The sequence below is a fragment of the Sinocyclocheilus grahami genome, unplaced genomic scaffold (assembly GCF_001515645.1).
Source record: "Sinocyclocheilus grahami isolate Dianchi unplaced genomic scaffold, SAMN03320097.WGS_v1.1 scaffold758.1, whole genome shotgun sequence".
Taxonomy (NCBI): domain Eukaryota; kingdom Metazoa; phylum Chordata; class Actinopteri; order Cypriniformes; family Cyprinidae; genus Sinocyclocheilus; species Sinocyclocheilus grahami.
In genome coordinates this window covers 193,409-205,728 of record NW_015505937.1, presented here as the reverse complement: position 1 = coordinate 205,728, position 12,320 = coordinate 193,409, and the positions used below count along the sequence as shown (strand labels likewise).

At 36.7% G+C, this 12,320-nt stretch overlaps 3 protein-coding genes across 3 annotated transcripts in view; 1 reads left to right on the top strand and 2 right to left on the bottom strand.

The window, feature by feature from the left end:
* The window catches only part of eme2 (essential meiotic structure-specific endonuclease subunit 2), a 5,593-nt gene extending 2,729 nt beyond the window's left edge, over positions 1-2,864 (top strand). Inside the window, exons 2-8 of the mRNA XM_016245461.1 lie at positions 507-508; positions 611-724; positions 1,092-1,207; positions 1,309-1,375; positions 1,458-1,573; positions 2,187-2,376; positions 2,444-2,864. Coding sequence (XP_016100947.1) covers positions 507-508; positions 611-724; positions 1,092-1,207; positions 1,309-1,375; positions 1,458-1,573; positions 2,187-2,376; positions 2,444-2,599 — 761 coding nt within the window. The 3' untranslated portion in view covers positions 2,600-2,864. The remainder of the gene's footprint in view (positions 1-506; positions 509-610; positions 725-1,091; positions 1,208-1,308; positions 1,376-1,457; positions 1,574-2,186; positions 2,377-2,443) is intronic.
* Positions 2,865-4,926: 2,062 nt separating this feature from the next.
* Positions 4,927-6,853, bottom strand: LOC107561116 (uncharacterized). Its single transcript, XM_016245469.1, has 2 exons — positions 6,722-6,853; positions 4,927-5,966 (listed from the first exon to the last, which is right to left on the bottom strand). The coding sequence occupies exon 2, from the start codon at positions 5,923-5,925 to the stop codon at positions 5,158-5,160; it is 768 nt and encodes a 255-aa protein (XP_016100955.1). The 5' UTR covers positions 5,926-5,966; positions 6,722-6,853; the 3' UTR covers positions 4,927-5,157.
* Positions 6,854-7,462: 609 nt separating this feature from the next.
* On the bottom strand, positions 7,463-12,129 carry spsb3b (splA/ryanodine receptor domain and SOCS box containing 3b). Its single transcript, XM_016245460.1, has 6 exons — positions 11,998-12,129; positions 11,291-11,468; positions 10,146-10,333; positions 9,464-9,566; positions 8,234-8,359; positions 7,463-8,094 (listed from the first exon to the last, which is right to left on the bottom strand). The coding sequence occupies exons 1-6, from the start codon at positions 12,094-12,096 to the stop codon at positions 7,463-7,465; spliced, it is 1,326 nt and encodes a 441-aa protein (XP_016100946.1). The 5' UTR covers positions 12,097-12,129.
* Between the last annotated feature and the right edge of the window lie 191 nt (positions 12,130-12,320).

Genomic DNA, 12,320 nt, shown 5'->3' with positions numbered 1-12,320 from the left:
CGTCTGTGTGTGAAGACAGTAGCGCAAATTCATGAATGAATGTTCCGAAGTGAAAAACTTCAACAGAATAAAGTTGAATGGAATTGAATTGAATTAAAGTTGAATAAACTTCAACTTTACTGTTCAGTGCACTGATGTCAGACTCATTTTGGATAGTTTATTGTTAAATTATTAAATGCCCTGCCTCCATTACATATCTCTGTCACGTCATTATAAGTGTTTGATCACCACATTTGAGTGATCATTGCAAAAAATGTGTTTATGTATATATATTCTGTTTATGTATATACTGTATTCTATATATAGTACCAGTCAAATGTTTGGACACACGAATGGGAAAGTGTCCAAACTTTTGACTGGTACTGTACTATAATATACACAAAAAATATCGGCCGATATATCGGTATCTGCCTTTTTTTATTCCCTAATATCGGTATCGGCCCCAAAAAACCCATATCGGTCAGGCTCTACTAGTAAAGTTGCTACTAACTTTACCTGTCCATTAGCGGTACAGCGGAGGCGAAAAGCTGTATTATTATTATTGTGGTAACATCAGCAGAAGTTTACGTGCTCATGAATGTCTCAGAAAGTGTTTGTTCTTTATGTGCAGACTGAAGATGAAGCTAAAAATGGAGTGATTGAAGAAGATCAGGTCCTGATGGTGATCTCCCATAATGAGTTTGAGGACATGGTTATGTCACATAAAACTGTGACCAATCAGTCGGTCAGTCATTAAACATATGCATATATTATAGTATTTATAATATAGTGTAATATTATATAATTAACATTAATGGTACATTATTATATTTTAATTATAAATAATATTTATATTATTGTTATTTTATTTAATGATTATTATCATATTAATTATAAATTAAATAGTTAAAATTATTGTTATAATGTATAACACACATAAATTATGCTAATTTAATATTTTATTTCAATTAATATAACATTTTGTATACATGTTAGTTACAATATTATTGTTGTTAAATTTATAATAATATGAATATATACATATACTTGTGTATTTCTATTATAATTCAATTTATATAATTGATTATAATATAGTTTCTTTGTCATTCTAGGCTCCCATTGGTGATGTGTACGAGGAGGCGGAGTCTCTGTTGCAGCATCTCTATAAATACTTGAACAAAACTTCGAGGAAATTTGTCACAATTCTAGTGATCAGTCATCAGCAACGGTACACACGTCTTCTCTCAAATCAGCTTATTATTCATGTTACATGATTTCACAATAAAGAGGCTATTGAATGGACTGCTGTAAGTTCATGTGTGTGTACAGATCAGGATCTGGGGATGAAGATGATTTTGACTTCCACCTCAATCAGCATCATCTGGACACAGAAGGGGTCAGATAAATCCATCCTCACACTTGTAGTTTTTCAGTAATGTAAGCTTCCAGTAATCATGTCTTGTTTCTGTGATGGGCAGCTGCTGGTTCACCTCCAGCTCTACTGGAATGTGTCGGTGAACTTCCTGTTCGGCTGGCAGGAAGTGACCGATCATGTGGTTGCAGTTACCAAAGCTTTATCCAAGAGACCTTACAAGTGAGTTTTTTAATCATACAAAAAAATTAATCATTCAAAATGTCTGGGTTTACAAATTTAGGGTACAAATTATTTATGCTTCTGCTAAATGTCTAAATGTAAATTGTTATTAGAGGAATAGTTCACCCAAAAATGAAAACTTGCTGAAATGTACGCACCCTCAGGCCATCCAAGATTAGGATGAGTTTGTTTCTTCATCAGATTTGGAGAAATGTAGCATTCCATCACTCGCTCAGCAATGGATGCTCTGCAGTGAATGGGTGGCGTCAGAATGAGAGTCCAAACAGCTGATAAAAACATCACAATAATCCACACCACTCCAGTCCATCAGTTAACATCTTGTGAAGTGAAAAGCTGCTTTATCAGCTGTTTGGAATCTCATTCTGATGGCACCCATTCACTGCAGAGCATCCATTGCTGAGCAAGTGACAGAATGCTAAATTTCTCCAAATTTGTTCTGATGATGAAACAAACTCATCTTGGATGGCCTGAGGGTGAGTAAAGCTTTAGCAGAATTTTTGGGTGATCTAACCGCTGTATAGTATTATTAACTGCTCATTATGCAGAAGACACTATTCTTTTGCAAAAATAGCTCCGGGTGTTTTGTTCTCAGGGCGTTGTGTGGTGACCCTGATCTGGGGTTCTGCATGGACGGCTCGTGGTCGGCAGGTGTGCGAGTGGACAGAGACGGCCGCGGTCTCGCTCAGGTGTGGACACGTCAGATCCAGCAGCTGAACCGCGTCAGTCCAGCTCTGGCCAAAGCCGTGACGAGCGTCTACCCCTCTCCTTCCCTCCTGCTGCAGGTGACGCGTGTTCAGACTCTCACTGAACTAGCTCTTTATATGCTCTCACTCTCGTCTGCTCCAACAGGCCTATGAGGAGCTGCCGTCTGAGGAGGAGCGACGCAGACTATTGGCTGATCTCGCTGTGGTGGGCGGAGCCAAAGAGAGGCGTGTTGGTCCTGAGCTCGCTGGCCGTATATATCGCCTCCTCACTTCCCAGAATCCTCATCTCCTGCTGGATTAAGAGCAGATTTGTGGGAGTGAAAAACTAATTTTGCACTTTATCACCAGTATAGAAGACTAACCTTCTTCTATAAGTTTGTGCCTCAAATTATTGCATTCATTCTCCATTATGAACTTATTAATGAATATACCATCAATACTTGAAAATTAAACACTAATTAAACATTTTATGTTTGTATGGATTATTTAAAACTGATTGTAAATTTAAGACTGAAAAAGTGAATTTATTATATGAATTGAAAATATTAATCTATTAATTGGTGTTGGTGAATATTAAGATTGGATTATCATTATTTTAAATAGAAGATGAATTTCATTGATTGTCATTGATAAGATTATGCTTTTATTCAAAGTTGCATTGCATTTTATCAGTATATATGTTTGCTGAAAATTGAACAGGGTTATTATTAACAAACTATAAAAAAAACTTGAAATAAAATATAAATAAATTTTAAAATGTATTTTATATTATTGTAATTAAGTATTATTTCAGCTAGATGCCAAGGCAACAATTTCTCATTTTCATTTAAAGTACTAAAATATCAAAAATTTACTCATTTATTTAAAACTAAAAACATAATAAAAACCATACAGGTATTTAAAAAATAATATAATTATGAAAAAACACAAAATTATTTAAACTTTGACTCAAATTTAGTTTCAGAAGTTTAATATTGGTGAAACACAAATTAAAAAGAGCAAATTATATACTTAAAAAAAAACATGCAATTATGATTTTTGTTGTTGTTGTTTATTTTTTTAACTCAAAACAATGTAATCAGTAAGAAAACATGCAAAAGAGTACAAAACCATTCATTCATATATAGCGAGTATATAATAAAATGTTAATAATATGAGAGGGGGGTTAAACTAATGAATAAAAGTTAAGTGAATAAACACACCGTCCTATCTGAAAATACACAATCTACAGTGTTTATCAAATCAGATATGTATTTAGTTGTCATAGCAGAGCTATAGCTCTGATATTGAATTACGATAAATAATGTAACACTGTAATTAACAGTCTGATTGACAGACTCGGATATTAATCTACTGCACTGGTTTTTATAGATGCCAGGAGGTTTTTCATGAACTGGTCTCTCGAAGTCTGAGTGAATGAACTCAAACATACTGATGACTACAATATTTCAATAATACTGCTGCAAATTGTTTGGCATGTGTTGATCTACCTTAATATACAAGATAAACCTTCTCAAAAAAGGGTCACCTGACTAGAAACATTGGCACTGGAAATGAGCAAGTTTATGAGAAATTTCAATCTTTAACCACATCCTGAACCCTGAATAATGAATGAACTAATTGGAAAAAGAAGCAGATTACTAAAAAAATAAAGACACTGATTCACTGGATTCATGAAGGTTATAATTCACAACAAGTCCAGTGAATGCATTTTGATAGTTTGGCAAGGGATGAGGACGAATGCTTTGAGTTCAACTGATGATGTGTGTGTATTTAAGCAATAGTTCACCTAAGAATGACAATTATGTGATTTACTCTCCCATGTTTTTCCAAACCCACATGACTGACTTTTCTTCTGTAGGACACAAAATGAGGTGTTAAGCATTCTTCAAGAAAAAAATTAAGTCTCGTACCTAGGGCTGCAGAATTCGGAGGGAAATTTCAATCTTTAACCACATCCTGAACCCTGAATAATGAATGAACTAATTGGAAAAAGAAGCAGATTACTAAAAAAATAAAGACACTGATTCACTGGATTCATGAAGGTTATAATTCACAACAAGTCCAGTGAATGCATTTTGATAGTTTGGCAAGGGATGAGGACGAATGCTTTGAGTTCAACTGACGATGTGTGTATTTAAGCAATAGTTCACCTAAGAATGACAATTATGTGATTTACTCTCCCATGTTTTTCCAAACCCACATGACTGACTTTTCTTCTGTAGGACACAAAATGAGGTGTTAAGCATTCTTCAAGAAAAAAATTAAGTCTCGTACCTAGGGCTGCAGAATTCGGAGAAAAAAAAAAAGAAATCTGTAGAATTAAAATGTGAAATTTGACCAATTTCTGATAAAAATTGTGACTGTGATTTAAAATGCTATTTTAAAAAACAGTTTGTAGGCCTAAAATTATGTGATTATATTTATGACTTGTATACGACTATAATAGTAATACATAATAATAATAATAGTTGTTATTAATGATAAAATTATATTTTAACAAAAATGTTAAAATTGTATAATTAATATAATTATTTTAGAGTATAACTGCAAAATTACAATACTAATATACAGTATATATGGCTTAATTTCTTAATTTTCAAACATTATTATGGTAGAAAAAAGCCCCTGAATCCCCTTTTTTTTGCAAACAACATTGTTTCTAAGTGTTTCTCTTTACCAATTTTCTTTTGTTGACATTTAATTAAACAGCAGTCTTTGTGATTGTATAATCACACACAGTCATATCACAATTTAGGTTAATCGTGCAGTCTTACTTAAATGAGTTTGAAACAACGTGAGTGTGAGTCACCGTTAAATGTGACCTTTGACCTGTGATTTACAGGTAAACATTGTGTCTCATGTCCAGCGGCAGCGTTTCCTCTGGTACATCTCTAGCTCTGCAGAGAAGCCGTCTGAGCCACTCTCAGAGGCGGAGTCAGGCCAAAAGGAGGCGTGGCCTGGTGGAGTGTAGGAGGAGCATAGAATGCAAGAACCGGTGTGTTCCGGTTTACACACAGAGCTGGCATCATTTCCCTTACAGTCGTCGCTGGAAACAGATACCGGCGGGCCACAGCAAGGACAGGAAGCAGATACGTGCTGAAATGTAGGGTCAGGAATGGAATTATGATCAGGGCTGGGGGCGGAGCCACAGTAGAGGTCAGAAGGTGAGGAGGGATCAAGGTAACAGGTAACATCCATTATGGAGACACCATCTTGATAATGCGCATCATCTGGACAGGAAGTAGAATCAAGAGGCTCATCTTTACCATGGTAAGAACCAGGGTTATCAGAGAAGGAACTAGAAATAAAGACGCGTTCGTTGTCAGAGGGATTGTGGGAAGGAAATGGGCTTGTGTATTCGTCATAGTCGCCATCATCTGTTTGTGTGGCCTTGTTTTCCCTGTTGTGTGCGCAGGCGTCTGCGCAGCCGAGGGTCAGCGCCCATCCCAGCTGGTTAGACAGCAGCAGACGCAGACCCGGCGGCAGAGGCAGCACGCGCAGAGCGTCTGCGCAGTTGGGCAGCATTTTGCGCAGCTGTGTGCAGCACAGGTACTGTAATGTGGTGGGCGCAGAATGTGAACGGATCAGCTTCATGCTGCTCTTGGCCGCAGTCGAACACACCATCGGATACAGACGCTTATTCTGCAAGTGAGTAGCTGCTATGCCTGACAGACAGACCGACAGATATAGATAGATAGATAGACAGAGATGGAAAAGGAAGAATAAGAAAGATTGTAGTTGGTGTTTCAGTAGGAAATACACTGATACAGGACAGAAGAGAGTGTGTATGTCTTACCGATGCAGCGGCGGTTCTTATAGAAGCTCAGGGTGCCGTGCCAGCTGTCCAGATGGACCCCGATTATGGACCCTTGACCGAACCGTGATGAAAAGTTCACCTTTGACCCCTTATGGTGTAGATGACCTGAACCATGATAAATGTAGATGAAGAAAGGAAATTAAAAACACATAAATATGTAAAAATCCAGTCAGAACAATGTGGGGTTGGTAGTTTTTAAAAAAAATGTTTTTGAAAGGAGTCTCTGCTGCCCACCAAGGCTGCATTTATTTGATTCAAAATACAGTAAAAACACAAATTGTGAAATATTATTACAATTTACAATAATTATTTTCAATTTTAATATATTATAAAATGTAGGGATGCACGATATATCGGCCACCATATCGGTATCGGCCGATAAATGCTCATTTTTTCTGTTATCGGTATCGGCCCGATAAGAAAATTTGGCCGATATCTTTAAGGCAAGTGAGTAGCTGCTATGCCTGACAGACAGACCGACAGATAGATATAGATAGATAGATAGATAGACAGAGATGGAAAAGGAAGAATAAGAAAGATTGTAGTTGGTGTTTCAGTAGGAAATACACTGATACAGGACAGAAGAGAGTGTGTATGTCTTACCGATGCAGCGGCGGTTCTTATAGAAGCTCAGGGTGCCGTGCCAGCTGTCCAGATGGACCCCGATTATGGACCCTTGACCGAACCGTGATGAAAAGTTCACCTTTGACCCCTTATGGTGTAGATGACCTGAACCATGATAAATGTAGATGAAGAAAGGAAATTAAAAACACATAAATATGTAAAAATCCAGTCAGAACAATGTGGGGTTGGTAGTTTTAAAAAAAAATGTTTTTGAAAGGAGTCTCTGCTGCCCACCAAGGCTGCATTTATTTGATTAAAAATACAGTAAAAACACTAAAATTGTGAAATATTATTACAATTTACAATAATTATTTTCAATTTGAATACATTATAAAATGTCATTTATTTCTGTGATGCAAAGCTGCATTTTCAGCATCATTCCTCCAGTCTTCAGTGTCAATCTTCAGAAATCATTCTAATATGCTGATTTGCTGCTCAAAGAAACTGCTTCATATGTTTGTTGAAACTGTGATACATTTGATTTTTTAGGATTTCTCTGATGAACAGGAAGTTCAAAAGAACAGCATATGTTTGAAATAGAATCTTTTGTAACATTATAAATGACTTTACTGTCACTTTTGATCAATTTATTGCATCCTTGCTAAAGTATTAATTTCTTTAAAAAAAAATAAAAAAAATCTTACTGAATCCAAACTTTTGAATGGTAGTGTAATGTAAAATTACATACAAATGGATAAATCATTTAAGTCAAAATTTAAGTCAGCAGTCGTCGCTGGAAACAGATACCGGCGGGCCACAGCAAGGACAGGAAGCAGATACGTGCTGAAATGTAGGGTCAGGAATGGAATTATGATCAGGGCTGGGGGCGGAGCCACAGTAGAGGTCAGAAGGTGAGGAGGGATCAAGGTAACAGGTAACATCCATTATGGAGACACCATCTTGATAATGCGCATCATCTGGACAGGAAGTAGAATCAAGAGGCTCATCTTTACCATGGTAAGAACCAGGGTTATCAGAGAAGGAACTAGAAATAAAGACGCGTTCGTTGTCAGAGGGATTGTGGGAAGGAAATGGGCTTGTGTATTCGTCATAGTCGCCATCATCTGTTTGTGTGGCCTTGTTTTCCCTGTTGTGTGCGCAGGCGTCTGCGCAGCCGAGGGTCAGCGCCCATCCCAGCTGGTTAGACAGCAGCAGACGCAGACCCGGCGGCAGAGGCAGCACGCGCAGAGCGTCTGCGCAGTTGGGCAGCATTTTGCGCAGCTGTGTGCAGCACAGGTACTGTAATGTGGTGGGCGCAGAATGTGAACGGATCAGCTTCATGCTGCTCTTGGCCGCAGTCGAACACACCATCGGATACAGACGCTTATTCTGCAAGTGAGTAGCTGCTATGCCTGACAGACAGACCGACAGATAGATATAGATAGATAGATAGATAGACAGAGATGGAAAAGGAAGAATAAGAAAGATTGTAGTTGGTGTTTCAGTAGGAAATACACTGATACAGGACAGAAGAGAGTGTGTATGTCTTACCGATGCAGCGGCGGTTCTTATAGAAGCTCAGGGTGCCGTGCCAGCTGTCCAGATGGACCCCGATTATGGACCCTTGACCGAACCGTGATGAAAAGTTCACCTTTGACCCCTTATGGTGTAGATGACCTGAACCATGATAAATGTAGATGAAGAAAGGAAATTAAAAACACATAAATATGTAAAAATCCAGTCAGAACAATGTGGGGTTGGTAGTTTTAAAAAAAAATGTTTTTGAAAGGAGTCTCTGCTGCCCACCAAGGCTGCATTTATTTGATTAAAAATACAGTAAAAACACTATCGGTTATCGGCTTTCAAAAATAAAGAATTATCGGTATCGGCCAAAATTTTCATATCGGTGCATCCCTAATAAAATGTCATTTATTTCTGTGATGTAAAGCTGTATGTTCAGTATCATGACTCCAGTCTTCAGTGTCACACGATCTTCAGAAATCATTCTAATATGCTGATTTGCTGCTCAAAGAAACTGCTTCATATGTTTGTTGAAACTGTGATACATTTGATTTTTTAGGATTTCTCTGATGAACAGGAAGTTCAAAAGAACAGCATATGTTTGAAATAGAATCTTTTGTAACATTATAAATGACTTTACTGTCACTTTTGATCAATTTATTGCATCCTTGCTAAAGTATTAATTTCTTTAAAAAAAAATAAAAAAAATCTTACTGAATCCAAACTTTTGAATGGTAGTGTAATGTAAAATTACATACAAATGGATAAATCATTTAAGTCAAAATTTAAGTCAGTTTTATTTAAGTCAAAACGTTACTTAAAAAGACAGAATCAAGCTGGCACGATTCAGTTTAGTCATTTTAATGATTAGATCTGGTAGAAATAGTCACAGACATGTAAAAATTATTACTTTTTTTAAAAAAAAAAAAAAAAAAAAAAAAATCTTACTGAATCCAAACTTTTGAATGGTAGTGTAATGTAAAATTACATACAAATGGATAAATCATTTAAGTCAAAATTTAAGTTAAGTCAGTTTTATTTAAGTCAAAACGTTACTTAAAAAGACAGAATCAAGCTGGCTCGATTCAGTTTAGTCATTTTAATGATTAGATCTGGTAGAAATAGTCCCTTATGGTAATAAATGTGTTTTGCTTGTGTTTTTTTAAATACACAGACATGCGCAGGTTATTTAATGTATTTAAATGAATAATACTGAATTAACTGTATAGAACGCAGGGGTCACGTGACCTCTGACCTCACCTGTGTAGGACAGACCCCAGCTGTCCTCATCCGTGCCCAACAGACTGCAGAAACTATGTTTGAACTGATCCAGGTTCACTTCTGATGTCCCGACACCAACCATCTGGACTCATCAACACACAAAATACATATGTGACCATGGATCACAAAACCAGTCATAAGGGTCAATTTCTGGAAATTTAGATGTATGCATCATCTGAAAGCTGAATAAATAATCTTTCCATTGATGTAAGGTTTGTTAGGATAGGACGATATTTGGCCGAGATACAACTATTTGAAAATCTGGAATCTGAGGGTGCAAAAAAAAAAATCAAAATATTGAGAAAATCACGTTTAAAGTTGTTCAAATGAAGTTCTTAGCAATGCATATTACTAATCACAAATTAAGTTTTGATATATTTATGGTAGGAAATTCACAAAATATCTTCATGGAACATGATCTTTACTTAATATCCGAATGATTTTTGGCATAAAAGAAAAATCTATAATTTTGACCCATACAATGTATTTTTGGCTATTGCTACAAATATACCCGTGCTACTTAACACTGCTTTTGTGCTCCAGGGTCACATATTTTAAATGTCTATCTATCCATCCATCCATCCATCTATCTTGATCTTATCTTGATATATTGTCAGTGTTGTAGTTTATTGTCTTTGTTCATCCAGTCACCGTATCTCACCATATCTGTGCCGTAGACGGGAGATGTCATCTTGATTTCCCAGAAGTGCTGTCCGTCGCTCAGAGGCTTGGCTCCCCTGATGGCAGCGGTTCCACAGCTGTACTCCGAGTGGAAGATCACCTTCCGGTCAGAGCAGCTCAGAGACACGGAGGATGATTTGCTCTCCTCGTCCCAAACCCAATCACACCCTTAACACAGTGACAAACACAAGGAACCATGATTTCAAATCTTCACTGTGGGGAAAAACACAGCATTATTCATGTTTTTTTATTAAAGGGCAGTATTTTCCTCTGTACTGTCGCTGATTGTTTATAAGTAGGTGGATTTTTTTGTTAGGGAATGTTTTTCTGATCGTATAAAACAGTGTGTTGTCTCTCAAATCAAACATTTAAAAAATCTATTTAATTGAAATAAATTCTCATTCTGAAAAATGATGACTAATGTTTTAAACTAATATTATTAGATGTTTGTGTTTCTAATGTCTACTTGTAGTTATTTGGATATAAATATAATGGATAATTCTATTCTATGCATGTCATAGTTTCATAAGTGCTTTGTGATATAAATGGATAGATATATGGATTTTGACTGTGCTGGGTCAATCTGTGTTTTAGCTTTTTATTTTTATTCAGTTTGCAGGGTCGGTAAGATTTTTTAAAATATACAGTATATATATTTTTTTTTTTGAAAGACGTCTCTTCTGCTCACCAAGGCTGTATTTATTTGATAAAAAATACAGTGAAAACAGTTATATTGTGAAATATTTTTACAATTTAAAATAACTGTTTTCTATTTGAATATATTGTAAAATGTAATTTATTCCTGTGATCAAAGCTGAATTTTCAGTATAATTTCTCCATTCTTCAGTGTCACATGATCCTTCAGAAATCATTCTGATATGCTGATTTGCTGCTCAAGAAACATTTCTTTTAGGATTCTTTGAAGAATTGAAACTTCGTAAGAACAGCATTTTTTAAAAATAGAAATCTTTTGTGACATTGCAAAGGTCTATACTGTCATCTTATTGACTCCAAACTTTTCAAAGGTTGTGTATGACAAAGTGCAAATCACATTACTCGAGTCAGCTCAGTATGATTCTGTTCTCTTTAGTGTTTAAATGCATGATTAAATGTAATGAATCTGACCCTGCTCTTCCTCTCCGCAGGTGCAGCTGAGGGTGTAGGGGCTGATCTGGGCGTCTGAGCTGAGCTCTGTTTGAGCTGGACACTGGCAGAACGACTCGCCCGTCACGGGCACCACCGGCGGCAGCTCCGCTGGCACACACACCGTCACCGGCTCGTAGCCTGTAGAGCTGCCCTCTGACTGACCGCACAAACAAAACCAGTCAGGACCTCTCAGAAATGTTCAGGTCACATTTTAAAATCAAAAGAAATATTTAATAAATGAAATGTTTGGTTACACTTTATTTTAAAGTGTCCCTGTTACAGTGTAATTCTACATTTAAGTACTGAGTAATATTAATTAACTACATGTACTTACTATATGGTTAGGGTTAGGATTAGGGTTTGGCTTACTTGCATGTAATTATGCATAAGTTATTGTTATTATAATAGAAAGTACATGTAACATTTGTAACAAGGACACCTTCAAATAAAGTGTTACCAAATTTTTCATAAAGAAAATAAAGCCTGTTTTATACCTATTAAGAAGTCTGATTATCTTCATGTGTGAGAAGCTGATTTAAAGCAGCGCAGCACATGCTGTGTCACTGAAAGCGTTCATTTGAGACTCTGATTGGCCGGATGCCCAGGTAATGTAAAACTAGTGCTAGTTAGCTCAAAATAACTTGACAGAAATAAGCAGAGCTTGTGAGGACAGAAGTCATGCTCACCTGTGGTCCCACAGCCTGCTTCTCTTCTGGGCCGAGGGGCGTGAGGGGCGTGGCTTCAGTCTCCGGGACATTCTCACTAACAACATTATTCCCAGACATTCCTGGAACACAAGAACAGAATGAGGCAGTTATTTCTTCCATCCATCCATCTCTCTGTCTGTCTATCTATTCGTCTGTCTGTCTCTATCTATCTGTCTGTCTCTATCTATCTATCTGTCTGTCTGTCTGTCTGTCTGTCTATCTATCTATCTATTCGTCTGTCTGTCTGTCTATCTATCTATCTATCTATCTATCTATCTGTCTATCTGTCTGTCTATCTATCT